This window comes from Salvia hispanica, chromosome 6, assembly GCF_029641045.1.
Source record: "Salvia hispanica isolate PSC_SH4W2 chromosome 6, Shi_PSC_v1, whole genome shotgun sequence".
Taxonomy (NCBI): domain Eukaryota; kingdom Viridiplantae; phylum Streptophyta; class Magnoliopsida; order Lamiales; family Lamiaceae; genus Salvia; species Salvia hispanica.
The window spans coordinates 42,524,635-42,550,636 of record NC_142697.1 but is presented as its reverse complement, the minus strand read 5'-3'; the positions used below and the strand labels follow the sequence as shown (position 1 = coordinate 42,550,636).

Genomic DNA, 26,002 nt, shown 5'->3' with positions numbered 1-26,002 from the left:
TAAAGGTGATATACTATAATTTATTGGGGTTCAAGAATAGCCGGTTTATGTCTTCAATAGAAGTGGAGCTGTAATCGGCCAGTTCAAGAATCACTGTTTTATGATTGAAATAGAAGTGGTATTTAAACGGACAAGATAACATATTTAACTGTTTCGATTTTGAATCGATAATATGTTGCTCTGGTTCATAATTGGCGTTTTGTTTTAAGTTTTGTTTCGGACTTTCAACGATGTTCCACAATTTTCACAGTATTTTCTAGTTCGAAAATATCAGAGCCAGTTCGGGTTAAGCCCATCAAGGACGATTATGATTCGGGAACCAACACCGTTAGTTTGTTCCAATTTGAACCGGCGATTCTGATTTAACCATGCATCCCTAACTGTGTTTATTTAAACCCATCACGGACAGCTACAGTTCAAAACCAAAACCGCCGGTTTAGTTTCAGGCCAAACCGAAGGGGTGCATGATGCATACAATAACTAGTACTTTATTTTCAATTAATCATAAAAACAACTGAGGTATTCAGAGTTTGAATCCGTCATCAAGTTTAGCACGTAGGTTGCTGATGCCATTTCACAGTCTCAGTCTACACAAAACACAATCATGTGACAAATTCTTGCCAGAAAAAGGGCATCTTTCCACCTGCAAATGTCCAAATCTTTCACACTAATAGACGCTGTAATTAAAAACATAGATAGATAGATACAAGCCAGCATCAGACAGTAACAAATAAGTCTGATTGTGCAAGCATTACATCCAATTGAGTAATAAACTAGAAATTTGGAACTCAAATGGATATTCAACTCCCCTACTCTACTATGCTATATTAACCATTCATGATACAATTAATTATAACAAAACAATGCATCACCAGTTTTGCCCCCTAAGGATCCGCATGCCCCGCCACTTCGTCCTCGCTTTCGCTCCGCCCGTCGCTGTAGGCCTCATTGTCACTCACTTCCTCGTCACTCTCATCGCTCCCGCTATTATCAGCGTGATTCTTCTTTGCATACCGGTCACAATACTCTGGATCACGCGAGGAATAAAAAAGATCGTGAGAAATGTATGCGTACCAATAGCAACTCACCATTTGCGGGCATTAGCCTTTCTAGCTTCTCCTTTCGAGACAGAGTTAAAGGACATACCCTTAACTTTTTGGTCGTATTGCTCTTTGTCTTTCATCATCAGAGACGCAGCATCACCGTTGAGTGGGTCTGAAGGGTTAGGATAGAGTAGAAGCTGGGGGAGGAAAACCTCGAACACATTCAACAGATCTGCATATGGATATACATTTTATTAAGCCAATGCAATGCCGGTCTCGTGACATAATTCGATACAAATATAGTCGTGAAACAGCAATGGAGCTGGGATTTTAAAATGAGGGACCCTGAATTTGTAAATGTCGGGAGCTATAATCAATTGCTTTGAGCTTACCATACATTGGACTCCACGACTGGTTGATGACATCCAAGCATACCGAACCCGACCTATCATCCAAATATTTGAACAGATAAACATGATATCATACATGAAAAAGCTGCTAAAGGGTCATAAAATTAAATGATACTCCATGACAAATGGATTTCAGGTATACTCTCCAAGTGCCAAAGTTAGTGTATATAATAACAGAACTGCGAAGTAACTTTTTGCGTATCCACATCCGAATTGTTCACATGCATTAAAAGGCAGTTCCGGGATTGAAAGTCAGCAGGAAGAGGCTTATATTCCTCTGATATAGCTGCAACGAAAAACGCATGGGAACTTACAGCTCGTCAACATTGGGGTGGAAGATTTTGTTGACGAACCCAATCGAAGGAGATTTGTAAGGATAAGCATCTGGAAGTTCCACGCGAACTTTCCAAACTCCACCTTCGTACGGACCTACAATCGCAGGACCACCCTCCTCAAACTTGTGATCAATTTTATCGGAACTCCAAAATTATCCATCATCAGTCAAGGATTTATGTACCAAAAGCGTCTACGTGAACTAATAATCACTTTCCAGAAGGCCAAACAGAGTAAAGTTATGCACTGAGAAGTATAAGCAACAAACAAAAAATATTGCGAATAAAAATTTAATCTAGTTGTGATATTGTCAATTAGGTTGTTCATAAAAGGATAGAAATGAGAAAATGAAAGTGACAAATAATTAAACAGTATTGCCAACACGATAACAAAACTCTCAAGTGTAGAAAATGAAGTCATATCAAATGGAAGCAATCACATGCTAAAGTAGGGTGGCATTACTTTCTTTTGGGCCATGAAATTCCACATTGAACTCGTTGATGCCATCATTTATGGGCTCCACAGTGTAGTCACTCATCATTCTACAACATAAACATTAGGTTAGGTAATAGAATTCAGAGTTGCCATTCTTAGCTACAACCTCCAAACTATAGATATCTCCGATGAATGCAACGTGAAGAGGGAAATATTAATCAATTGTTGGCCAATCAGAATGGTGAACACGAGCTGGATAACCGTAGAGATGGTTGTTAGCAGTAGAGAAACTAATCCAAAAATCACTTACAATTTCATGACATCCATGTCACGCCTTTTGCTGGGGGAGGACATTTTGTCTAAGAGCTATCCTTCGACTGCAAAACAAGGAAAATGTGAAAACAGATTTAAAAAAGTTTACAACTTGAAGAAAGAATCGTAAAGAGTGACAAAAGAATGGAACCATCACATATTCATGCTAATGTCTTGCAGAATTTTCTAGAAACAAAACCTTGAATTGCAGGCTTGAGAAAGCAACATATAGACAACTATTACTACTTAAAAAACTAAACTCCAACTTAAATAGAAGACCATTTTCCGGGAGAAAACGACGAAACTAGAAAGCGTAGCTAATTAATTTTGCATCGTGAGAAGAAAGAGATCGGGACATCAGCAGTTTGGTGGAATCTCCACCTTGCAATTGCAATTAAGAGCACTGAAACTATAAATAAAAGATCCATATCTCATGAACTGTCAAATTTCCTAAAACTTAAGACATTTCAAGAGATGATTCCTTCCCTTTAAGCAATATGGAAGCAATACTAAATAAAGCATATCAACAGCCTTTCTGGCATATACTATGGATCGATGGAGTACCAAAAACTCCCAAATCATTCAACACAACAATCTCTAGCACTACAACAACGACGTTTTATGAGTTTTAGATTGTAAGGTTTCTATTTCAACTATGTTCCTGGCTTTGATTTCTAGAAACTCAATGGCATCTATACTTACTCACCTATTCAGCTATTCCAATGCAGCAATTCTCATAGCCTTTATCAAGTGGGAAACTTTTTCAATTTTTTTGCAGTTAAAGCTGATTAAGTTAACATATGCATTCTCTAACTTGCACAAATCTTCAATTACCATAGCAAAAGATTCCCCAAAACAGGGCAAAACGTTCAGCACAGAATTTCTGTAACTAATCATCAGAAAAAAGGGGGAAAAGTGCAAAATCTCAAGAGCCCACATCACCATTAAACCCAAACAACAACAAAAACATTCAATCACACTCCAAGATCGAAAAATCAAGAATCCCACAATCCTAAATCATCGCATTAATTAGCAGAAATTAACACTCAAAACTAACCCAAGAGAATAGAGAGAACAACAGGAGCAGTAGATCAAGATTAAATTTTTAAGGCCTGCGGTGTGTTGAATAAGCTAGAAATGTAATGATGAGATATGAAGGGCATATGTCGACATTATTAAATTGGGTGTTGCACAGCCACTACGAAAAATTCGATGTTTCATAAGATTTAGGTATTCAGTTTCCACGTTCACGTGCTGAGTCGGTGAAGAGATAATGTAGCTTTCCTTTAAATTGCGAAAAGCTTAACATTCGAAAAATGAATTCTTTTAATTCTGTGGTATATTAATAGCTGCCGGTTTTGGCTCTTCTCCACCAAATCTTGAACGCGCGATTCTATTTTTACCTCATTGTTGAAGATGTTATCAGATTTTTTTAAAAAGAAATTGGTAAACACAATACACTGAATTACGATCAACCACCTTTCGAATGAATGTGGACAACTTATCTACAGAGGAGAATTACGAGAAAATTGGTGATATTTTTAATTTTTAAGGCAGAGTATATTGTTTGTGTTTATAAATGGTGCTATTAAAAAATTGCCACTAAAAATAGTGGTAACGTGTCCAAAGTAGAGGTGAAGACAATAAATATTGAACTCGAATTAAATATTGGAATTTGGAAAACCATATTATGTGTATTCTTATCGAAAATTTTAGATAAAAAATATACCACATGGAGTCTCGATCAATCGGTAACCCAATCAATAATTAACTGACTAAAACCCTACTGAAATGCAAGGCCCATATACTTGCGTGTTTATCTGTTTGATGCAATGATAATACATCACCCAATTATAAAAAATAACATAATACTAGTAATATTTCAAGACTCAATAGCTAAGAGCATGTTTGATTGGGGTGATAACTCCATCTATGGATAGAAATTCATGAACAACCATAATACTTCCTCCGTCCCAAGGTATTAGACCAACTTTCCTTTTTGGGATGTCCTAACATATTAGACTCATTTCCTTTTTTAGCAAAAAGCATCTATCTTATTTTATTCTCCACCTACTCTTTTCTCTCTTCTCTTCCCTACTTTTCCCTCTCTCATACTTTACTCTCTCCACTTTAACTATTTAAATATCACTTCCTTAAATCATGTGCCCAAAAGAAGTGAGTCTAATACTCCGGGACGGAGGGAGTACTACTTATGGGTTAATAAAACTAATACTCCATTCATCTGCGAAAAATAGTCGCATTTTACCATTTAAGATGTCCATGCAAATAGTCATGTTTTTTAAATGGAAACTCTCTCTTATATTTTTCACTTTTTTCTCCATATTTCTCTTATTTTATCAATCTTTCTCTTTTTTTTCTTTTTTTCTTTTTTTCTCTTATTTTACTAATAACTTTACTAATATGACTATTTTATTTGGAAGGACAGAGTAATTAATACTGTTTGCAAGAATTCGGTGGTTCACCTCTTGGTTTCATTGGCATTGCATAACACTAATTAAACAGTTGGTTGACGTGATAAGAACATGCCTAATTGATAATACGAAACATATTATTGTGTTGTTTATGTCACCAATTGATTTTCGAAGAAGACAACTAGACTGATATGAGGAGAGAACAAGTATCAAAATTTACCAAATTTACTATTAGGATACTCTGTATCCAACAAAAGAAAGAAAGAAAACGATGATACAAATATAATCTCACGCCATATCAATCTCATACATTCAACTTTGTACCATACTATCCAAGTCTTGATTATGATATAAAAGGCCGATTTCACATAGTGCGACTATAGGAGTATACACATGCAATTAAGGTCATTTCCGATTAATAAGATCTGTATCAACCATAAAAGCGTGAACGATCAACATTTATTCAATTCAACTTTCCACTAATTAAAAAGAGAGATTTTCTCCATATTCATATGAGGAGTTTTCCTTCGTTCCAAAATAAATATCACATTTTTCTCCTTCATATTAATATAAATATATTATATTTCTCCTGACTTAGCACACAAAATATCTTCTAAAATCTCGTATTATTGGCAAAGAGTATGACATCTAGTATGACATCTCTCGCTACTTAGTATACAACTCATGTTATTATTCAAGTATGGCATCAAATATACGACCAAGGCAATAATTAATATTTACGCGCATCGCTTTCGAAGTGGGCCCCACCAAGTTGAGAAAGCACTCCTGACTCCACACTCCACTACCCTATAAGGCGCTATAATATCAAGTGCAACATCGACCAAAACGGAAAAATAAAATTGTCCAAAAAAAAAAAAAAAAAAAACATTGCGTGTGCCGGTAACACGCTCAGGCGAAAAAAAAAGATAAAAAAAAGGATGGCGGCAGGCGGGCGGAGCAGCTACTGCTACCGCGAAGCGCTCCCCTTCGGCGCCATGGTGTCGATGGAGTGCCTCAACGTCGGCCTCAACACGCTCTTCAAATTCGCCGCCGATCGCGGCATGAGCCGCCACGTCTTCCTCGTCTACGCCTACGGCGTCGCCGCCCTCCTCCTCCTCCCCTCCCTCTTCTTCTCCCGCCGCCGGTGCGTCGATCTCTCTCCCCCGCCTTCTAATTCATTCATTTGTTAATTGATTCTCTGTTTTGATTTCAGATCGCGAGTGCTGCCGTCGCTAAATTCCTCGATACTGCTGAAGATGTTCCTGCTCGGAGCCATCGGGTGAGTCGCCGTCCCTCGATTGCTCTTAATTTCAATTGATTGATCGATTAATTGATTGATTTTGTGTGTTATTTGCGGAAGGTATGCTTCGCAGATAATGGGGTATACCGGCATCAATTACGGCTCTCCCACGCTGGCTTCCGCCATGAGCAACCTTGCTCCGGCCTTCACTTTCCTGCTCGCTGTCATTTTCAGGTCATTTTACTTTCCTATCTCTCTCTCCAAATTACTGTTTTTGTCCTTTTCTCATCTAAGCATCATTTTAATGCAAAATTATTTTAAACATGGATAGAAAACAAAAAACCTACTATCTCTCCGTTCCATAATAAGAGTCCTATTTTGTCATTTCGATCCGTCTCACACTAAAAGTTCTATTTCACTTTTATCATATATTCCACCAACTTATTTCAATCATATTTTGTTATAAAACTAATATATACATAAGTGAGACTCATATTTCACTAAATTATTCAATCAAATTTTATTTATATTTCTTAAAACCGTGATAACTAAATAAGACTGTTATTGCGGGACGAATGAGGTAATTGAAATATGGACTCATTTTAACAAAATTGGCCGGGTAGACGGGCGCACAACAGGTCTCCCTATGTCGCACATTGTCGTTGTTCAAACTGTGTTTGCTTTGTAGGCATGGACACTGATCTAGGGGTCCTTGGAAGTATTTCTAATTGTTGAACTAGAATTAATTAATGAATTAGGAGTATTATTATTTGAATTCAGTAATAAATGCGTTTGGGGTGAGCGAATAAAATGAAAATAATGGTATTAATTCTCTTGAACTAAAATTTAATGCATTATGTAGTAGTGTGTGATTTTAAGATTTACTATTGTCAGTCACGTAAGTGAGCGGTTAACCTGATTGATAAAAGGTTCAATCTTTTTTGTCTGAGGTTATGAATTTGAATCCAATAAGCATATAATTGGGACCTCATAAATTGAAGAAGCGTGGTTTCGTGGTAACAATAATTGGACTTTGCTTTTACTCAATTTATTTATTTATTTATAAAGTACATGGCATTAACTATGTTGCGTGTTTATAAGTCATCCTTTTGTTTTTGGCTTGTGCCAATAAGAAGCCATTCTTGATTAATAAGAATACGACTAGTTGAATTATTAAAAAGTGAAACTACACACAAACTTATATACACAAGATTTATTAAATTGTGTAACACACCCACCCCACACACGACCCAACCCCACACCAATAATAGTTATTTAGAACGTATCTTTTTCGCATTTGTAACCCCAATTTAAAAATAAACTAAAAAGGGGATGTAGAATAGTGATGTGTCTATCCTATTTTTGTGTGGTTCGAATCTTCGACTTTGTTAGCGGAAAAGGATGTAAAATATGCTAATGCTAATTTTTTAATTCAAGAGTATATACTTTTACAAAATCAATTTTAGTCACAGATATTAATTATAGATCTTTATATACAGTAATAATTTTTATTTGTATAGCTAATCGTCATTAAATAATAAAATCGATAACATATTATAATTGCTTAACGAGGTAAAACTTGAGCATCAAATTTAATACTACGTGACAAAATTCTCATTGACTAAAATTTCTTAGGTTAAATTAAAGCGTTAAATGCATGCTTTTGAATAACAGACGAAAATGACAAAACGAGCACACTTATAAAGGAAATAGCTAATGCCGCAGGATGGAAAAGGTAGAGTTATCGAGCAGGACGAGCCGGGCTAAGCTTGCCGGCACAATCATCTCCATATCAGGAGCATTTGTTGTAACATTTTACAAAGGCCCTACCATCAATGCCTCATTTTCCTCCTCTCCGCCTTCACTGCACCAACTAGTACTCGACTCACCTCGATCCGACTGGATCATTGGCAGCCTATTCCTCACCGTTGAATATATGCTCGTGCCAGTGTGGTACATTCTTGTGGTAACTAACTTACCTGCCTTCTCAACTCCAACATATTTATTACAATTTCTCTATGATTGTCCTAATTAAGCCTAAATATAACTTGTATATAGACGCATATTATGAAAGAATACCCTTCGGAGTTTACCATCATCTTCTTCTACACATCTAGCGTGAGCGTTCTAGCTGCAATCGCGGGAACTTTTGCAGAACCGGACTCTAGTAAATGGATGATCAGACCTAATATTGCTTTGGTCTCTATGTTATGTTCGGTAAGTGGTGAAGAATGTGTAGTTTTCATGTATGTTTCCTTCTTTACCTCGTTTCATGGTGTCGATTTTTATGTGTAGGGTGTCTTCAACTGTTGCATAAACAACTCTGTCCATTCATGGGCGTTGCACTTGAGAGGTCCCGTCTTCGTCGCCATGTTTAAGCCTCTCTCGATCGCCATAGCTGCAGCCATGGGAGTTGTCTTCCTAGGCGACACTCTTTATCTTGGGAGGTAGTAATAAATTTCTCAACAGGGGATTCTGTTTTTACCACATAATTGTGTATTTCTCATTTTGATTTTGATGGTGATTTTAGTATCATTGGAGCGACGATAATAGTGATCGGATTCTATACCGTGATGTGGGGCAAAGCGCAAGAAGAGTTTGGCGAGTTTGTGATCGAATCGACAACAGATTTGGAGTCGTCTATGGATCAAAACCATCCGTTGCTACAAAGCTACAAAAGCCATGGCTTGCAGAAGAAGTGAAGTTATAATTGCTAAAGGAAATTAACAACCTTAAGTACATGGTTGTGGCGGTTTGATTATTTAGAATTGTTAAGAGAAGAATATATATCATTGTACATGTATGTATTACTCCAATGTTCATGGTATATGTTTAATGTGTCTGTTGGAAAGAAAATGGAGTATACTACTCCATTAAGGAAGAAAATGATGAATTATGTGACATAAAAGTACTCCATATAAACTGATATATTGAGGATAAACATATTGTGGGGTAGTGTTTACAAATAAAAAGAGATTTACTAACTATTATGGACATTAAAATGGCAAGTCAAAATTGGAATTGTCATAGTCATGAATAATTAACCACAGTATCCGATCATAGTTAAATTTTGGAGCACCAATAATGACATAGTGAGTTGGGCCATGATGTGGAATTCTCAAATAGTGACATGGAGCTAATTTTATATTGGCATCTTGATAAAATAAAAAAGAGTATATAGAAGCATTCACACTAGACAAATTTTATATTGGCATTCTGATAAAATAAAAAGAGTATATAGAAACATGCACACTTAGCAAATGTGTTGGTTGAGTCAAAAAGCTTTATAATCTGCTGTCAATGGACAGAAAAATATGAAGGAACTTGGGAGAAATAACATAAACTTGGAAAGGATGAAGAAAATCCAGATGGATGTTGTGAATATGGGAGAAGATAAACGACTGTCAATTCAATTCAACTTTCCACTAATTAAATATAATAATTATTTAATATGAGTAGTTTTCCTCGAGCTCATAATAAATGTCATATTTTTTTTAATTTGTTTAACAAATAATATCACATTAATACTATATATTATATTCTCTCACTACTTAGTACTCCCCCCGTCCTCCAAAATTTGTTAGATTTTACCATTTTCGTCGATCCCACAAAATTTGTCCTATTTAGACTCTTATAAAAAATAAACGTTAAATTTAGTCTCAATCTTCTCAATGTGAGACTTTTATTCCCCTATACACCTTCATTTAATAACAAAGTCAAACAATATCTTAAAATTCGCATCGGAACAAATTGAGATATCTAATATTATTATCGTGTGTGACATCTATTATAGAAAGAAGAAAATACTTGTTATTTACGCGCGTCGCTTACGAAGGTCCCCAACATGGCCCCCTTCAAGTTTAGAACGCACTCCTACTCCATGGATATGAATCTCCTGCCGTGATGTTAGCAAATTAAGAAATGCTGTTACACTCATTCCATTATTTTTATTTTAAATTACAATATTAAAATATTAATTTATTTTATTATAAAAAAAGCACGGCTGCCCCCAACTCTAATATTAAGTTAACATCGACTAAAACGGAAAAATATAATTGTAACCCCCAAAAAAAGAAAAAAAATTGCGTGTGACGGCAACACGCTCAGGCGGGAAAAAAAAAAGGATGGCGGCAGGAGGGCGGAGCAGCTACTGCTACCGAGAAGCGCTCCCCTTCGGCGCCATGGTGTCGATGGAGAGCATCAACGTCGGCGTCAACACGCTCTTCAAGTTCGCCGCCGATCGCGGCATGAGCCGCCACGTCTTCCTCGTCTACGCATACGGCGTCGCCGCCGCCCTCCTCCTCCCCTCCCTCTTCTTCTCCTGCCGCCGGTGCTTCGATCTCTCTCCCTCGCCTTTTATTTTATTCATTTGTTAATTGATTCTCTGTTTTGATTTCAGATCGCGAGTGCTGCCGTCGCTGAATTCGTCGATACTGCTGAAGATATTCCTGCTCGGAGCCGTCGGGTGAGTCGCCGTCCCTTGATTGTTCTTAATTTCAATTGATTGATTGATTGATTTTGTGTGTTATTTGTGGAAGGTATGCTTCGCAGATGATGGGGTATACCGGCATCAATTACGCCTCGCCCACGCTGTCTTCCGCTATGAGCAACCTTGTACCGGCCTTCACCTTCTTGCTCGCCGTCGTTTTCAGGTCATTTCTATCTGCAAATTACTGTTTTTGTCTTTTTCTCATCTAATAATAATGCATAGTTTTGATTCAAAATTATTTAAAAAATAGATGGAAAAAACAACTGCCACCTCTCCTCCGACAATAAGAGTCATGTTTTGCTATTTCGGTCCATCCACTATTTCAATGGTACCATAAATACTAAGAGCATCCACTATAGGTGGACAACTTTTGGTGGACAACTTTTTTTTTTTTGTCCATAGCCCCATTTTATTTGTCCACAGCCACAAAAAAAAGTGTCCGCAGCAATAGTGGACACTTTTTAGTGGACAACTTTCACTTTATTTTTCTTGTTGTATATTTTAATTCAATTACAAATTATCGGACTAAAAATAATTCGAGATAAACGGCTAGTGCAATAAAATTAAAATTGAAAACTAAATTTTCGTCGGATTAAAGTGAGGAAAATTACAACGAAAATTTGATCTACGGAAATCACACATGTTGTTCATGCTACGCCGCCTCCCCTACGTGCCCAGATCTCTTCAATCAAATCGACCTGGAGTTGGTCATGTGCTGTGCTCCGGCGTATATCAGCGAAACGTTGGATCAGATATTCATTACTACGTGGTACACCCATCTGTATCGGCGCGGAGGCAACACCGTGACTTGTACTTGCACCATCTTCCGGCGCCCAACGTTCTGCAGCAAATCCTTCATCTTCTATTATCATATTGTGCAATATGATACACGCTACCATGATATCTGCGACATCATCTTCGTGCCACACTCGTGCCGGGCAGCGTAGAATGGCCCATCGCGCTTGGAGCACACCAAAAGCTCGCTCAACATCTTTCCTAGCGGCCTCTTGTTTGCGCGCAAAATATTGTCTCTTCGCTCCAGCCGGTTGCCGAAGTGTCTTGACGAATACGGGCCAACGAGGGTATATTCCATCTGCCAAATAGTATCCCCTGCGATACTGCGTGCCGTTTGCTACAAAACTGATCTCTGGACCCTCTCCCCGGCACTCATCATTGAAGATAGACGACGACTGCAGAACGTTGATGTCGTTGTTCGAACCTGCAACACCGAAATATGCATGCCAGATCCGCAAACGGTAGTCAGCAACGGCTTCGAGGATCATCGACGGATGTTTCTGCTTGAAACCGGTAGTGAACTGGCCTTTCCACGCCACCGGGCAGTTTTTCCACTCCCAATGCATGCAATCAATGCTGCCCATCATCCCGGGGAAACTGTGCACCGCACCGTGCATATCTAGCAGTCTCTGGCACTCATCAGGGGTTGGCTTTCGTAGGAACTCCGGACCAAAGACTTGCCGAATGCCCTTACAAAACTGCCGGAGCACATTTAGACTAGTCGTCTCACCCATCTGTAGGTATTCGTCGAACATATCAGCCGGTCCGGCATAGGCAAGCTGCCTAATTGCAGAGGTGCATTTCTGCAAAGTAGACAGACCGATCCGGCCAGTGCAATCACTCCGGAGCGTGAAGCACTCGAACCGGTCCGCCAATGTCGTCGCTATATGGGTAAATAGCGGTCGGGACATTCTGAAACGCCGATGAAAAATCTCAGCCGGGTAACAAGGCTCATCGCTAAAGTAGTCGGCCAGAAGCCGCTCAGCCGCTCTGACATGGTCTCGTGGGATTGTCCGACGATGACGAATCTCACGAGGGATTGCCGTTGCCGCCGCCTCCTCGTCGGCCTCCCTCTGCACCTCTTGAATCAAAGAATCCCATGCTTGATTCCACAAATCATCCATAATTGAAAAGTTTTTAGAGATAGAAAATTTGGATAGAGAGTGAAGAAGTGTGTGGAGAGAAGATGAAAATGGGAGGAATATTTATAAAAAAACCTTTATAAATTCGAATTTAAAAAAAAAAAAAAGAAGGAAAATCGGCGGACCGCCGCGGCGGTGTCGCCGCGCAATAGGTAGGCGCGGCGGCCGCCGCTTTTCTCTCTCCAACGCCCCGTCCTCGCCGCAAATCCGGCGAACGTCCGTCCGCCCCACCCAATTCGTCCGCCCCCGGGGCGGACGCCTTCGCCAATATAGATCGCCGCGGCTAAGCCGGGAAGGGGGCGGCCGGCGCGGCGGTGCTATAGTGGATGCTCTAAGCAGGTTTCACATTCCACTGACTTGTTCCACACACATTTTATTATTAAACTAATAATAGTATTATATATAAGTGAGACTCATTTTCCAATGGCTTAATCAACGAAATTTTATTTACATTTCTTAAAACTAATGCCATAACCAAATAGGACTCCTAATACGGGACGTAGAGAGTAATTTAAATATGTACTCATTTTAACGAAATTGGTAGGGGAGATGGGCGCACAACAGGTCTCCCTATGTCGCACATTGTCGTTGTTCAAAACGTGTTCATTGTTTGCTTTGTAGGTATGGACAATGATCTAGGGATCCTTGGAAGTATTTCTAATTGTTGAACTAGAATTAATTAATGAATTATTATTATTTAAATTCTGTAATACTCCCTCGGTCCCATAAGAATATGCACTCTTTCCAGTTCATCCCACAATAATATGCACTTTAAAAAAAAATTTAAAAAAAATTTCTCTTTAATGATGAGAGACTCATTCTCCACTAACAATACTTTAATTACTTTTTCTCTCTACCCCTTTTATATTTTACTATTTTACATTAGAACACGTGTTGAAACCAAAATGCATATTCTTTAGAGAAGGAGGGTGTAAATGCGTTTGAGATGAGCGAATAAAATGAAAATAATGATATTAATTCTCTTGAACTAAAATTTAATGCATTAAGTGATTTTATGCTATAACTATGTAGTACTGTATGATTTTAAGATTTACTTAGTCACGTAAGTGAGCGGTTAACCTGATTGATAAACTAGGTTCAATCTTTTTTGTCTGAGTTTATGAATTTGAATCCAATAAGCATATAATTGGGACCTCATAAATTGAAGAAGCGTGGTTTCGTGGTAACAATAATTGGACTCTTTATTCCATTTATTTATTTATATGGTACATGGCATTAACTAAGAAATCATCCTTTTGTTTTTGGCTTGTGCCAATAAGCCATTCTTGATTAATAAGAATTCGACTAGTTGAAATATTAAAAAGTGATACTACACACAAACTTAATATACACAATAGTATTAAATTGTGTAAAACACCAACCCCACACCAATAATAGTTATTTCGACCGTATCTTTTCGCATTTGTAACCCCAATTAAAAAAATAAACTAAAAAGGGGTTGTAGAATAGTGACGTGTCTATCCAATTTTTGTGTGGTTCGAATCTTCGACTTTGTTAGCGGAAAAGGATGTAAAATATGCTAGTGCTAATTTTTGAATTCAAGGGTATATACTTTTACAAAATCAATTTTAGTCACAGATATTGATTATAGATCTTTATATAAGGAGTACTAATACTAATATTTTTTATTTGTATAACTAATCTTCATTAAATAATAAAAGTAATAACATATATAATATTATAATTGCTTAATGTCGTAAAACTTAAGCATCAAATTTAATACTACGTGACAAAATTCTCATTGACTAAATATTCTTAGGTTAAATAATAGTGTCAAATGCATGCCTTTGAATAACAGACGAAAATGACGAAATGAGCACACTTAATAAAGGAAATAGCTAATGACGCAGGATGGAAAAGGTGGAGTTATCGAGCAGGACGAGCCGGGCTAAGCTTGCCGGCACAATCATCTCCATATCAGGAGCATTTGTTGTTACATTTTACAAAGGCCCTACCATCAATGCCTCATTTTCCTCCTCTCCGCCTTCACTGCACCAACTAGTACTCGACTCACCTCGATCCGACTGGATTATTGGCAGCCTATTCCTCACCGTTGAATATATGCTCGTGCCAGTGTGGTACATTCTTTTGGTAACTAACATATTTATTAGTACAATATCTCTATGGTTGTCCTGAACCTAAATGTAACTTGTATATAGACGCATATTATGAAAGAATACCCTTCGGAGTTCACCATCATCTTCTTCTACACATCTAGCGTGAGCGTTCTAGCTGCAATCGCGGGGACTTTTGCAGAACCGGACTCTAGTAAATGGATGATCAGACCTAATATTGCCTTGGTCTCTATGTTATGTTCGGTAAGTGGTGAAGAATGTGTAGTTTTCGTGTATGTTTCCTTCGTTTCCTCGTTTCATGGTGTCGATTTTTATGTGTAGGGTATCTTCAACTGTTGCATAAGCAATTCTGTCCATTCTTGGGCCTTGCACTTGAGAGGTCCCGTCTATGTCGCCATGTTTAAGCCTCTCTCGATCGTCGTAGCTGCAGCCATGGGAGTTGTCTTCCTCGGCGACACTCTTTATCTTGGGAGGTACTACTAAATTTCTCTACATGGGATCTGTTTTTATCACATTGTGTATGTCTCGTTTTGATATTGGTGGTGATTTTAGTATAATTGGAGCGACGATAATAGTGATCGGGTTCTATACCGTGATGTGGGGCAAGGCGCAAGAAGAGTTTGGTCAGATTGTGATCGAAACGACGACGGATTTGGAGTCGTCTACAGATCATAACCATCCGTTGCTACAAAGCTACAAAAGCCTTGGCTTGCAGAAGAAGTGAAGTTATGCTAAAGGAAATTAACAACCTTAAGTAGATGGTTGTGGCCGTTTGATTATTTAGAATTGTTAAGAGAAGAATATATATCATTGTACATGCATGTAAATTATAAACCTATTGGTCACATTGCAATATATCTTTTTGGTACATTTTTATAATCTTTTTTTTGGTACATCACATTGCAATATTTCGATAGGCCATCAATGTTCATGATATATGTTTAATGTGTCTATAGGAAAGAAATATACTTTTAAAGAAGAAAATGATGAATTATGCGACATAAAGAGTAAATACCTTGATATATTGAGGATAAAGATAAACATATTGTGGGGTAGTATTTACAAATAAACAGACATTAGATTTAATGGACATTTAAAATGGCATTCAAAATTGGAAATGTCATAGTCATGAATCATTAACCACAGTCCACAGTATTCGATCATAATTACTCCCTCCGTCCCCGACTAAGAGTCAAACTTTTCTATTTCGGTCCGTCCCCAATTAAGAGTCACATTTCATTTTTACCATAAATGGTAAGTAGGTCTCACATTTCACTAACTCATTTCACTCGCATTTTATTATAAAACCAATATAAAAAAATGGGTTCCACATTCAACTAACTTTTTCAACCAACTTTTCTTTACCTTTATTAAAACTCGTGCCTAGTCAAAGTGTGACTCCTAATCAGGGATAGAGGGAATATATTTTACTACTACTACTGTACTACTACTACTCCTACTATTTAATGTGAATAAGTTGGAAGGAGCACCAATAATGTTATTGTGAGTTAGGCCATGATGTGGAATTCTATAATAGTGACATGGAGCTATTATTATATTGGCATTCTGATAAAATATTAGTATAAAAAAGAGTATATAGAAGCATTCACACCAGAAAAATTTTATATTGCCGTTCCGATAAAACTATAAAAAAAGAGTATATACAAACATTCACACTAGGCAAATATGTTGGTGTATTTTAATTATTTTCTTAGAGGATTTTTCTTAGTTTTCTGATTTTAATAACCACATTTTATGTTGCCCTCTCTTCGCCTCTCATATATTTTATAGATTGAGTATACATCAAATAATTTATAAATAAAAATTTGATATTTTTTCTATAATAAACAAAAAAAAAGAAGCGTGGCTCATGCACAGTTGAAGTAGACACCACACTCCCTGCATTATTAATTACAACAATTTACAACACTAATCACCAAATTAACAAAATACTCTCTCCAATTAAACATGTCGACGCCGGCGAGAGGCGGCAACCGCGATTACTGCTACCGAGAAGTGGTGCCGTTCGCGGCGATGGTGAGCCTGCAATGCATCAACGTCGGACTGAACACGCTGTTCAAGGTCGCGGCCAACGGTGGGATGAGCCGCCACGTGTTCATCGTGTACGCCTACGCCGTCGCCGCCCTCATCCTCCTCCCCGCCCCCTTCTTCTCCCGCCGGTAGATTGATCTCTTCTGAAATCCATTTTCCAAATTAGTAGATTAATCTCTCGATTGATTCAATTTTGTATGAAATTGTGCAGCTCAGGAACTCTGCCGTCGCTTAATTTATCGCTTCTGGTGAAGTTTTTTGTGCTCGGAGTGATCGGGTGAGCGAGATCGGAGTTGACTTTTTGAATTGATGAATTAATTTAATTTAATTCGATTAAGAAATGAATTAAGTGTGCGTTGATTTTGGTGAAATTAAAGGTATTCGTCGCAGTTGATGGGATTCACAGGTATAAATTACGGTTCTCCGACGCTTGCTTCCGCCATCAGCAACCTCTCTCCGGCCTTCACTTTCGTCCTCGCCGTCATCTTCAGGTCTCTCTCTCTCACACACACACACACTCTTATTTCTTGGAGTTTACGCGACATTCATATTTTCATGATTCAATGGCGTGCAATGTGAATAAATTAATTAGTGAATAAATTGTTTTTGAAAAATTACTTAACAAATAATAAGTGGAGTAGTATGTAAAATTACTATTTATAATGCAATGGGCCGACATTGAAAGCGACCGAAACTCGAAGGCCTGCCCAAACTGAAAGGCCCAACATTGGAAGCGACCTAAAGAGGATATTGTTGGTTTTTTTTCCATAAATGGGCCAACGCTTTAGCTTGGGAATTATCTGAAAAAAGTTTGATCAATCCATGCCATTTTAAAAATTTATTTTTATTCCACTAAAAAGAACTTTGTAGTACAAGTAACATTTATCGATTTTGGGAGTATTTTAGTATTTTGTTGTTGATTATGGTCTGAATTGTTGTATTGCTACTTTGTTGGTAACCATTTTTGCAGGATGGAAAAGTTAGTGGTATCGAGCTCGAGAACTTGGGCCAAACTTGTAGGCGCGGTGGTATCCATATCGGGAGCGTTTGTAGTAACATTTTACAAAGGTCCGACCATCATTAATGGAAATGCCCCTCTTTCCACTCCCCTTTCACTATATCCAGTATTCGACTCGGCTCGATCTGACTGGATCCTTGGTAGCCTATTTCTTACTGTCGAATATATCCTCTCTCCCATATGGTGCATTTTTTTGGTAACACGCCTGCCTCATTTCCATCTACATACTATATGACTTTGATGTTATCATATTGTCCTAATTAAAACTAAATTTAATATGCATATAGACACACATCATGAAAGAGTACCCTTCGGGCTTGACCATAATGTTCTTTTACTCATCTAGCGTGAGCCTTCTAGCTGCACTCGTGGGGATATTTGTCGAACCGGACTCTAGTAAATGGATCATTAGACCTAATATTGCTTTGGTCTCCATCGTATGTTCGGTAAGTGGTTATTTTTTTTAATCAGTCAGAAAATAATGAAATTTGGTCAGATTCTAGTCCGTCCCGTAATTAAAAAACAACCGTAAAATTAAGAAATTTGAATTGGTTCTCAATTGTCATACGACAAAGTATTTAGGTGAAATTGTATGGTTGTCGAGAAATCATACGTGGACGTCAACGTCAGTGAGTTAAATGTTGTTGTCTATTCATAAACATAACTACATTCTTTGGTTTAAAAACATCATCAACATATTGCATGTAGGAAGTCGTAACTTTTTTGTAGTGTGATAATTGAGAACAAACCAAATCTCATGATTTTCCGGCTAATTTTAAAAGTCACGGAACATACCAGAATTTGACAAAACTTTTGTGCTTTTTCATCAATTTGGCCTACAATCTCTCCACTACATGATTCCCAGCTAGCTAATTAGTTTCCTAAGTTATGTGTATTGTAGGGAGTGTTGAATGGTTGCATAAGCAATAGTGTTGATTCTTGGCTCTTGCACATGAGGGGCCCGGTCTACGTGGCAATGTTTAAGCCTCTTCAAATCGCCATAGCTGCAGCCATGGGAGTGATCATCCTAGGTGACACTCTTTATCTTGGAAGGTAATGGATTCATAAGACAAATATTGAATCATTTTTTTATGGAAATAGAAAACTATTTAATGTGTATTATTTGTGGTGAGATAGTATGATTGGAGCAATAATAATAGTGACCGGTTTCTACACTGTGATGTGGGGGAAAGCAAAGGAAGAGGTGGGTGATTTTGTCACTGAAACAGGAGATTTGGAGTGGTCAACAACAGATCAAACTCACCCCTTTCTACAAAGTTACAAAGTCCAAAACTTGTAGGAGTATGTATGCATAAGGAAAGCCACCATGAGAAATTTTGGTGTCCAATTGTTGGACTTATATAATTTATGAAGAATAAAAAAGGTCTATATTGAATGCATATGTGAATATTGACCTAATGTCACGTGTAATTATGCTTCAAGTCACCTAAAATTATATATGGTTTATGATTCTAAGTTTTTGACTTTTCTCCTGTGACAATAATAATATTGGACAATCCCGATAATTTAATCTTGAGTAATCGAACGTCTCCAAAAGGATTAAAACATTTGTTCGCGGACTATCCTCAAATATTTAAACATCATTATGGGCCTGGACCAAGCTTTAAACTGACCTGTCCAAGGCGGGTTTGGGTCTCTCGGTCTGTCTAGTCGAGTTGATATCTTAATACTATTCGTTAATTATATAAGTACTTTTTTAAAATTTAAAGTTTACATATTCATGAACCTTAGAAAAATATGATAAAGATTAAAGAGGACAATGTCAAGGTTTTGGACGTGCTCCTCTAAATTCATTTTCATTTTTTGACTTTTAAATAAAAAAAAAGTCCACTTGTATTTTATTTACATAAATATAACATTATAATTTTCTTTACATATATATGCGCACGTGATAAACGGCGTACCTTTTATGTTATCTGATATTTTTGTAGAATCATGGTCCACGGTCGAGACCACATTTATTCTTTTCGTAGTAGTACTAAATTTCATCGCGTGTTATACTAGTCAAATGCTCCACTTGTTTTAAATTGTTACTTTACAATAAATGAAATGTCATGCTTTGAAAATAATGGTAATGTTGAAAGAGCAAATAGTAGAAAGCATTACTCCGATCCCTCCGTTCCTCGTTAATAGAGACATTTTTTTTTGGACCGGAGATAAGAATAGTGTGTTAAGTGAATGATGAATAAAGTAAGAGAGATGAAAAGACAATAAAGTAAAAGAGAGTGTTACTTTTTGGTAAAAATAGAAATGACCCAATTATCCTGAAATTTCTCAAAATAGAAAAATGACTCAACTAACATAAAATGTAGTGAGTAATAGTTATTGGAGATGTAAAGATATCTGATCAAGTTGCCTCAGATGATGAAAGGAGATGGATAGAAGAACATCTGATTCTAAGTTGTTCGGTAATTGTTACTCCCTCCGTCCCAGTTAAGATGATCCATTCCGTTTTTTGCACGTGTTTTGTAAAAATCATAATAAATAGTTAAAGTGGAGGGAAAGTAAATTAAGAGAGAGAGTAATATGGAAGAGACTCTCTTCTACATTATTCTTTCTCTTACTTTATTTTTCCTTCACTTTAACTGTTTATTATGATTTTTCCAAAACACATGTGAAAAATGGGACACAATCCCTTTCCATTTCTAGATGCTTCAGTAGTCTAGTGGCGTATATAATGAGGAAAGTGTCTATGCAATGCATTTGCAGCCCTATCATTATTGATAGTAACACAACTAGCAACTTTCTCTTCTTAAACAATGGAGTTTCTCATTTTCCTTTAATAGTTGGTTATCAACTTAATTGTACAGCAAAATTGAGATACAAGACACAATCATGCCTAATAGTACTATATACGTTGAACTTATTTATCTATAACCCTAATTATTTTGTCAACAACGTTGCCTTTTATGAAACGCTCGCTAGATAACTCCTTCTTCGGGTGGCTCGTTGGACATGTCGAAAGTGCTTCAGGTCCACATAAAAGTCAAGCAAGAGAGAAAATTAATGAAAATAGGTTTGAGCTATATTTGTGCTAAAAGACACCAAGAAATCAAAGTTGAGGCTATTTTTATAAATACCCCTTCAATTGTCCCTGCATCTTCAATACTAGTACATGTTTAATAAATGTTAAAAGGCGTATATACTAGGTTTGAATTATTCAGCAATCTATTTGTCACTTCCTTCAGTTGAGTTTATCAAATTCTCAATGTCTAACGTGTGTCTCACGTGGAAGTTTGAAATATATACGTATCATGACTATTCAAATGAAGAAAATGTTTTCTTCTTAAATATACTAATCCCTTCCATCCCACTCAAAATATTTATATTTCTATTTAATTTTGTCTCGATCACTCAATATATTTGTTTTCTATATTTACAAATAATATCTCTTCTCTCTATACGTACCTTTAATTCGATATGACAATCATGGTTCATGTCTAACCAATCACCACAAAAAAAAAAAAAAAAAAAAAAAAACAATACACTTGATAAGTCCAATTTGGTTATGAGCCGATGACACGGGTTTTAACTATTTGCGTCGATAATCCTTCGGTAATTGTCGAGAGATTACCGTTGGTAAGTCCAATTTGATATTGTCGAGAGATTACCGTTGGTAAGTCCAATTTGATATTGTCGAGAGATTACCTTCGGTAATTGTCGATAATCCTCTGTTTTTTCATAGTTGAGGCGGAACTTTTCGACACGGAGTTTAAGAAATGGATACTGAGTGTATTAAATAAATAGATAAAAAGGTAAGAGAGAGAAAAAAATTGAAAGAGTAAAGTAAGAGAGAGTAAAAATATTACTACTATATATAGAAATGACTCTACTATGAGGGAACTTCCCGAAATAAAAAAATGATCAACTATGAATGAATGGAGAAAGTACCTAAGATTTTATACTCTTTGAGTAGCTACTAAAAATAATTATAGTACTTGCAACGTACTTTTCAACGATCAATTCTTCATCATGTTAATGACATAAACTTTGAAATTACAAACATACTTTTCTCGATTTCACACTCTTCTAATTTCCAATGCAAATCAAACTTGCCCAATTGCTTTTCAAATATGTACAAACCATTCATTTCTTAATTCTTGTTGTAGGATCAACTAATTTTCTTAAATCAAATTTCCAACGGCATAGCAATTAACAATGTACCCCTCTATCCCTTAGTTTATCCGTCTTAATTTCATATTTAACTTAATTATATATGTCAGTATACATAGTACTTGGCCACTAATAATAAATTTGTATATATATGTAAACTAAAATGATATACTTCACATAATAAATTTGTCTAGTTGATTATTGATTAGTGTTCTAGCTATAGCTAGTGAAACAAAATACGCATCTTTGAATGCATACTCGTCGCAGGTTCATCTTTTGAATTCTATATAAGGACCAGATTTCTTGTGCAAAATATATTTGTGTCGCAATTCGCAAAGACCACATCTCTGCAATTATCTTCATCATGGCATTTTTAGACTTTATTTTCCAAAAATTCATCCACAAAGATATCTTCGAAGCATTTCAGAGAATGACTCTAATCGATAAGCTTATCTTCCTCGTACGTTGCTGCAGTCGGATTCGTCTATTACAAATATATTTATGTATATTTGATGAATTGATTAATTTTGAGTTAGCTTTAATTTATTATTTTATATAATCATTCACACACACATTGTCATTTTTATTAATCTATCACATAACTCATGAAAATAAACATCTATACTTGTTTCATTGAGATTTGCAGTTTGTTCATTCCGTCGATAAATCGGGAGTTGCATGGCATAGGTTTCCGGTTTTCCTAGGGTTGCTATACCTAGCTCTACGACGACGTATTCACGAGAACTACAACCTGTTTAGCGTTGGCCCCAAACGTGTGGTGGGGCCCACGTTCGATCCGGCTGCTGTTCCTTTCAGAACAGCAGACGGAGAATTCAACGATCCGGACGATGTAGATGCCGGGAGCTCGGGATCCTTCTTTGGCAGGAATATGCTTCCCCTTGAACAAAAGAATAAGGTAGTTTAGTTCATTAAAAAATTTATGTAACGTTTTTGAATCATTTTTGCTCCAATTTCACTGAAAACCCTAGACTTTTTTAACTTCTACGGCTAGACAACAAAAATTAATTTCACCTATCTACATAATTTTATTGTAATAGTACGTCACCAATCAAAGCTGGCGGGATGGAGGCGTTGCAATAGAAATTACTACTCCATATAGATTTCACGTGTTTGAGAGAAGACAAAAAAGTAGTAGTACTAGTACGAAATTTTTGTCAAAAAATATTGTTGATAATTTGATGTCTGCAGCTAACAAGGCCAGATCCAATGGTGGTGGCAACAAAGCTATTGGCACGCAAAGAGTTAATCGATACCGGCAAACAATTCAACATGATAGCGCATCCTGGATTCAGTTCATGGTCCACGATTGGGTCGATCACCTCGAAAGTCTTGATCACCAGGTACAATGCCTAACAATTTATCAAATCAGAAAATTGCACAAAAAATTACCAAGTTTGGCTAATTTCTCAATTTAAAAAATCACCTGATCAAAATATGTACTTCTATGTCATAATTGTCATTAATAGTAGTAATTTTTATTGCTTTGTAAGTTTATCTTTGAGCAATCTGATAGAAAAATTACCCAAATGCAGGCATAGGATGCAGACAATTAATAAATATGTCAAGTTATAATGCGATTAGCCAAAAATTAACCATGATTTTCTGTCAATTTGCATTTTATCAAATTCAAATCTCAAATTAATGACATCAGATTGAACTGAAAGCGCCGGAAGAAGTTGCGAGCCAATGCCCTTTAAAGTCGTTCAATCTGTACGAATCTAAACGCATACAAATCAACGACGCCGACAACGCAATCGAGACCGGCTTCTTGAACCGACGCACGCCTTGGTGGTAAGAAGAAGAAGTCGATTTATTCAAAACATTTCAAGTTTGAAAAGTTTACGTTGATTAATTTTGATTTTGTTGATATGGTGAAGGGATGGAAGTGCGATATATGGCAGCGACAAAGAGACGTTGAAGAAAGTGAGGAGTTTCGAAAATGGGAAGCTGAAGATATCCGCAGACGGCCTCCTTCCCCTTAATCCAAACGGCACCGTTTTGTCCGGCGACGTCCGCAACGTGTGGGCGGGTCTCACCGCATTGCAGGCCCTCTTTGTCAAAGAACACAACTCTGTTTGCGATGCACTCATGGTCCGTACCGTACGGACACATATTTTCAAGAGTAATTTTCAATTGAGTTTGATGAATTAATGGTACGTGTGTTTTTGCAGAAGGAATACCCTAATTTGGGAGACGAGGAATTGTACCGCCATGCAAGGCTCGTGACGTCAGCCGTCATCGCTAAAGTTCACACCATTGATTGGACCGTTGAGCTTCTCAAAACTGACACGTTGCGCGCAGGAATGAGAGCCAATTGGTCTGAACTCGCATTAGATTGATATTGTCTGCCTTTTGTTAGTATAAGTCTTCACGATTTTGTTATGATTGCATCGTATAGGTACGGATTGTTGGGCAAGAGTTTCAAAGATAGATTCGGACATGTTGGTGTTGCGGAACTAAGTGGTTTAGTTGGTTTGAGTAATCCTGTGGATCACGGCGTACCATACTCCTTAACTGAGGAATTCGTTAGCGTTTATCGCATGCATCCTCTTCTTCCAGACAAGCTTCGCCTCAGAAACATCGATGCTTCTCCTGGTCCTAACAAATCACCCCCTCTTGACACTGAGTATGTATTACCTCTCGCTCTCTCTTGTGTTAACTGTATGTGAAAATTAACTGATCCAGCAGTATATATGAGTTGTAAATGAGAAAAACTTATGTTTTGATGAAATGACAGAATTGATATGGTGGAGCTGATTGGCAAGAAAGGAACAGAGAATCTTTCAAGAATAGGGTTGAGAAAACAAATAGTGTCAATGGGCCACCAAGCCTGCGGTGCACTCGAGCTTTGGAACTATCCCATCTTCCTCAGGAATCTTGTCGCTCACAATGTCGATGGCACCGATCGCCCTGACCCGGTCGACCTCCCTGCTCTCGAAAGTAAGTCCATCTAATTCCGATTTTTCCCATAAACTTCAATATTGGTTGCTAAAATTATAAACTCAAAAGTTTAGCGAGAAATCTAAAAGTGCACTAAGTTCATGATATTAACGACCATTAGACATGCAGCATGGGGAGAAACACATAGGAGCTCACGGAGCTTAAGCCCCTGTGGAACTTGTTTTTTTTTTTTTTTTCTTTTATAAATTTGTTAGTTTCATATTATTTTTATGTAAATTATTATACAAAAGTTCCTATCAAGGAGTTAAATAAGATATGATTATATTTTAAATAAAAATGCTCAGGCTAATATTTATTTATGCGTCCGCCTCTGCCATGCAGTTTACAGGGATAGAGAGAGGAGCATTGCGCGATACAACGATTTCAGGCGCGGGCTTCTAATGATTCCCATCACAAAGTGGGAGGACCTAACCGACGACGAAGAGGCTATTGAAACCCTACGCCAAGTGTACAACGATGACGTGGAGGAGCTCGACCTTCTCGTCGGCCTCCTGGCCGAGAAGAAGATCAATGGCTTCGCCATAAGCGAGACAGCTTTCTTCGTCTTCTTAATCATGGCGACGAGGAGGCTGGAGGCGGACAGGTTCTTCACAAGCGATTTCAACGAGGAAACGTACACGAAGAAGGGGTTGGAATGGGTGAACACAACAGAGAGTTTGAAAGATGTTTTGGATCGACATGATCCAGAGATGAGCACTAAGTGGATCAACTCCACCAGCGCTTTCACTGTGTGGGACGCCTCTCCCGAGCCGAGCAATCCCGTCCCGCTCTATCTCCGCCTCCCAAGTTGAACACATTAATTTCGTTTGTTAAGAAATTGGATTTCATTGTCTAATGTATGTAGAGATATAATTTCAATTATATTGTGTCCATGTTGAATTTTGTTTTTTATCACACAACGAATTAGTTAATGTCATTTGTGCGCATCTTTGTAATATAATTGAAATGTTATTTTAAGCAGTGTTTGAGAAATTAAAGATTGACGTAAAGGAAGGAAAAAGAAGAAATAGTGAGATTGTGAAAATTGTATTTTGCATAGAGATGTGGCTATATTCTTATATTTTCAAAGATAAACTTCACAGCCTTCCT

At 37.3% G+C, this 26,002-nt stretch overlaps 5 protein-coding genes across 6 annotated transcripts; 4 read left to right on the top strand and 1 right to left on the bottom strand.

The window, feature by feature from the left end:
• Window positions 1–673: 673 nt before the first annotated feature.
• LOC125205508 (ubiquitin-conjugating enzyme E2 5-like) lies at window positions 674–3,844 on the bottom strand. Its single transcript, XM_048104490.2, has 7 exons — window positions 3,591–3,844; window positions 2,532–2,598; window positions 2,249–2,328; window positions 1,768–1,882; window positions 1,436–1,488; window positions 1,147–1,275; window positions 674–1,027 (listed from the first exon to the last, which is right to left on the bottom strand). Exons 2-7 carry the CDS (start codon window positions 2,573–2,575, stop codon window positions 885–887), a joined length of 564 nt encoding a protein of 187 aa, XP_047960447.1. The 5' UTR covers window positions 2,576–2,598; window positions 3,591–3,844; the 3' UTR covers window positions 674–884.
• Window positions 3,845–5,805: 1,961 nt separating this feature from the next.
• Window positions 5,806–9,061, top strand: LOC125206875 (WAT1-related protein At3g28050-like). 2 transcript variants are annotated; one of them, XM_048106090.2, is made up of 7 exons: window positions 5,807–6,109; window positions 6,179–6,244; window positions 6,326–6,439; window positions 7,931–8,171; window positions 8,264–8,422; window positions 8,501–8,652; window positions 8,736–9,061. In XM_048106090.2, exons 1-7 carry the CDS (start codon window positions 5,904–5,906, stop codon window positions 8,905–8,907), a joined length of 1,110 nt encoding a protein of 369 aa, XP_047962047.2. In that variant the 5' UTR covers window positions 5,807–5,903; the 3' UTR covers window positions 8,908–9,061. The 2 variants fall into 2 exon arrangements, with proteins under 2 accessions (XP_088917060.1, XP_047962047.2); XM_089060934.1 differs by lacking the exon at window positions 8,736–9,061 and having other exon boundaries at window positions 5,806–6,109; window positions 8,501–8,656.
• A 1,168-nt stretch (window positions 9,062–10,229) lies between these two features.
• LOC125205605 (WAT1-related protein At3g28050-like) lies at window positions 10,230–15,606 on the top strand. The gene is made up of 7 exons (XM_048104650.2): window positions 10,230–10,535; window positions 10,605–10,670; window positions 10,744–10,857; window positions 14,503–14,743; window positions 14,812–14,970; window positions 15,049–15,200; window positions 15,280–15,606. The coding sequence occupies exons 1-7, from the start codon at window positions 10,330–10,332 to the stop codon at window positions 15,449–15,451; spliced, it is 1,110 nt and encodes a 369-aa protein (XP_047960607.1). The 5' UTR covers window positions 10,230–10,329; the 3' UTR covers window positions 15,452–15,606.
• A 1,005-nt stretch (window positions 15,607–16,611) lies between these two features.
• On the top strand, window positions 16,612–19,276 carry LOC125205604 (WAT1-related protein At3g28050-like). Its single transcript, XM_048104649.2, has 7 exons — window positions 16,612–16,907; window positions 16,991–17,056; window positions 17,157–17,270; window positions 17,750–17,993; window positions 18,085–18,243; window positions 18,699–18,850; window positions 18,935–19,276. Exons 1-7 carry the CDS (start codon window positions 16,696–16,698, stop codon window positions 19,095–19,097), a joined length of 1,110 nt encoding a protein of 369 aa, XP_047960606.1. The 5' UTR covers window positions 16,612–16,695; the 3' UTR covers window positions 19,098–19,276.
• A 3,472-nt stretch (window positions 19,277–22,748) lies between these two features.
• LOC125205602 (alpha-dioxygenase 1-like) lies at window positions 22,749–25,890 on the top strand. Its single transcript, XM_089060499.1, has 8 exons — window positions 22,749–22,847; window positions 23,141–23,292; window positions 23,604–23,743; window positions 23,830–24,043; window positions 24,124–24,269; window positions 24,351–24,578; window positions 24,690–24,892; window positions 25,235–25,890. The coding sequence occupies exons 2-8, from the start codon at window positions 23,248–23,250 to the stop codon at window positions 25,702–25,704; spliced, it is 1,446 nt and encodes a 481-aa protein (XP_088916625.1). The 5' UTR covers window positions 22,749–22,847; window positions 23,141–23,247; the 3' UTR covers window positions 25,705–25,890.
• Window positions 25,891–26,002: the final 112 nt, after the last annotated feature.

Excerpts from the sequence above, each read along its gene's own strand:
- LOC125205508 (XM_048104490.2), bottom strand. The coding sequence starts at position 2,575 with ATGTCCTCCCCCAGCAAAAGGCGTGACATGGATGTCATGAAATT. Across the intron at positions 1,489-1,767 it reads CACCCCAATGTTGACGAGCT|GTCGGGTTCGGTATGCTTGG; the intron begins GTAAGTTCCCAT and ends TTTGGATGATAG. Across the intron at positions 1,276-1,435 it reads GTCGTGGAGTCCAATGTATG|ATCTGTTGAATGTGTTCGAG; the intron begins GTAAGCTCAAAG and ends ATCCATATGCAG.
- LOC125206875 (XM_048106090.2), top strand. The coding sequence starts at position 5,904 with ATGGCGGCAGGCGGGCGGAGCAGCTACTGCTACCGCGAAGCGCTCCCC. Across the intron at positions 6,110-6,178 it reads CTCTTCTTCTCCCGCCGCCG|ATCGCGAGTGCTGCCGTCGC; the intron begins GTGCGTCGATCT and ends TTTTGATTTCAG. Across the intron at positions 8,172-8,263 it reads CAGTGTGGTACATTCTTGTG|ACGCATATTATGAAAGAATA; the intron begins GTAACTAACTTA and ends ACTTGTATATAG.
- LOC125205605 (XM_048104650.2), top strand. The coding sequence starts at position 10,330 with ATGGCGGCAGGAGGGCGGAGCAGCTACTGCTACCGAGAAGCGCTCCCC. Across the intron at positions 10,671-10,743 it reads TTCCTGCTCGGAGCCGTCGG|GTATGCTTCGCAGATGATGG; the intron begins GTGAGTCGCCGT and ends TATTTGTGGAAG. Across the intron at positions 10,858-14,502 it reads TTGCTCGCCGTCGTTTTCAG|GATGGAAAAGGTGGAGTTAT; the intron begins GTCATTTCTATC and ends CTAATGACGCAG.
- LOC125205604 (XM_048104649.2), top strand. The coding sequence starts at position 16,696 with ATGTCGACGCCGGCGAGAGGCGGCAACCGCGATTACTGCTACCGAGAA. Across the intron at positions 17,271-17,749 it reads GTCCTCGCCGTCATCTTCAG|GATGGAAAAGTTAGTGGTAT; the intron begins GTCTCTCTCTCT and ends CCATTTTTGCAG. Across the intron at positions 18,244-18,698 it reads TGGTCTCCATCGTATGTTCG|GGAGTGTTGAATGGTTGCAT; the intron begins GTAAGTGGTTAT and ends TGTGTATTGTAG.
- LOC125205602 (XM_089060499.1), top strand. The coding sequence starts at position 23,248 with ATGGTCCACGATTGGGTCGATCACCTCGAAAGTCTTGATCACCAG. Across the intron at positions 23,293-23,603 it reads TCGAAAGTCTTGATCACCAG|ATTGAACTGAAAGCGCCGGA; the intron begins GTACAATGCCTA and ends TAATGACATCAG. Across the intron at positions 24,044-24,123 it reads CTGTTTGCGATGCACTCATG|AAGGAATACCCTAATTTGGG; the intron begins GTCCGTACCGTA and ends GTGTTTTTGCAG.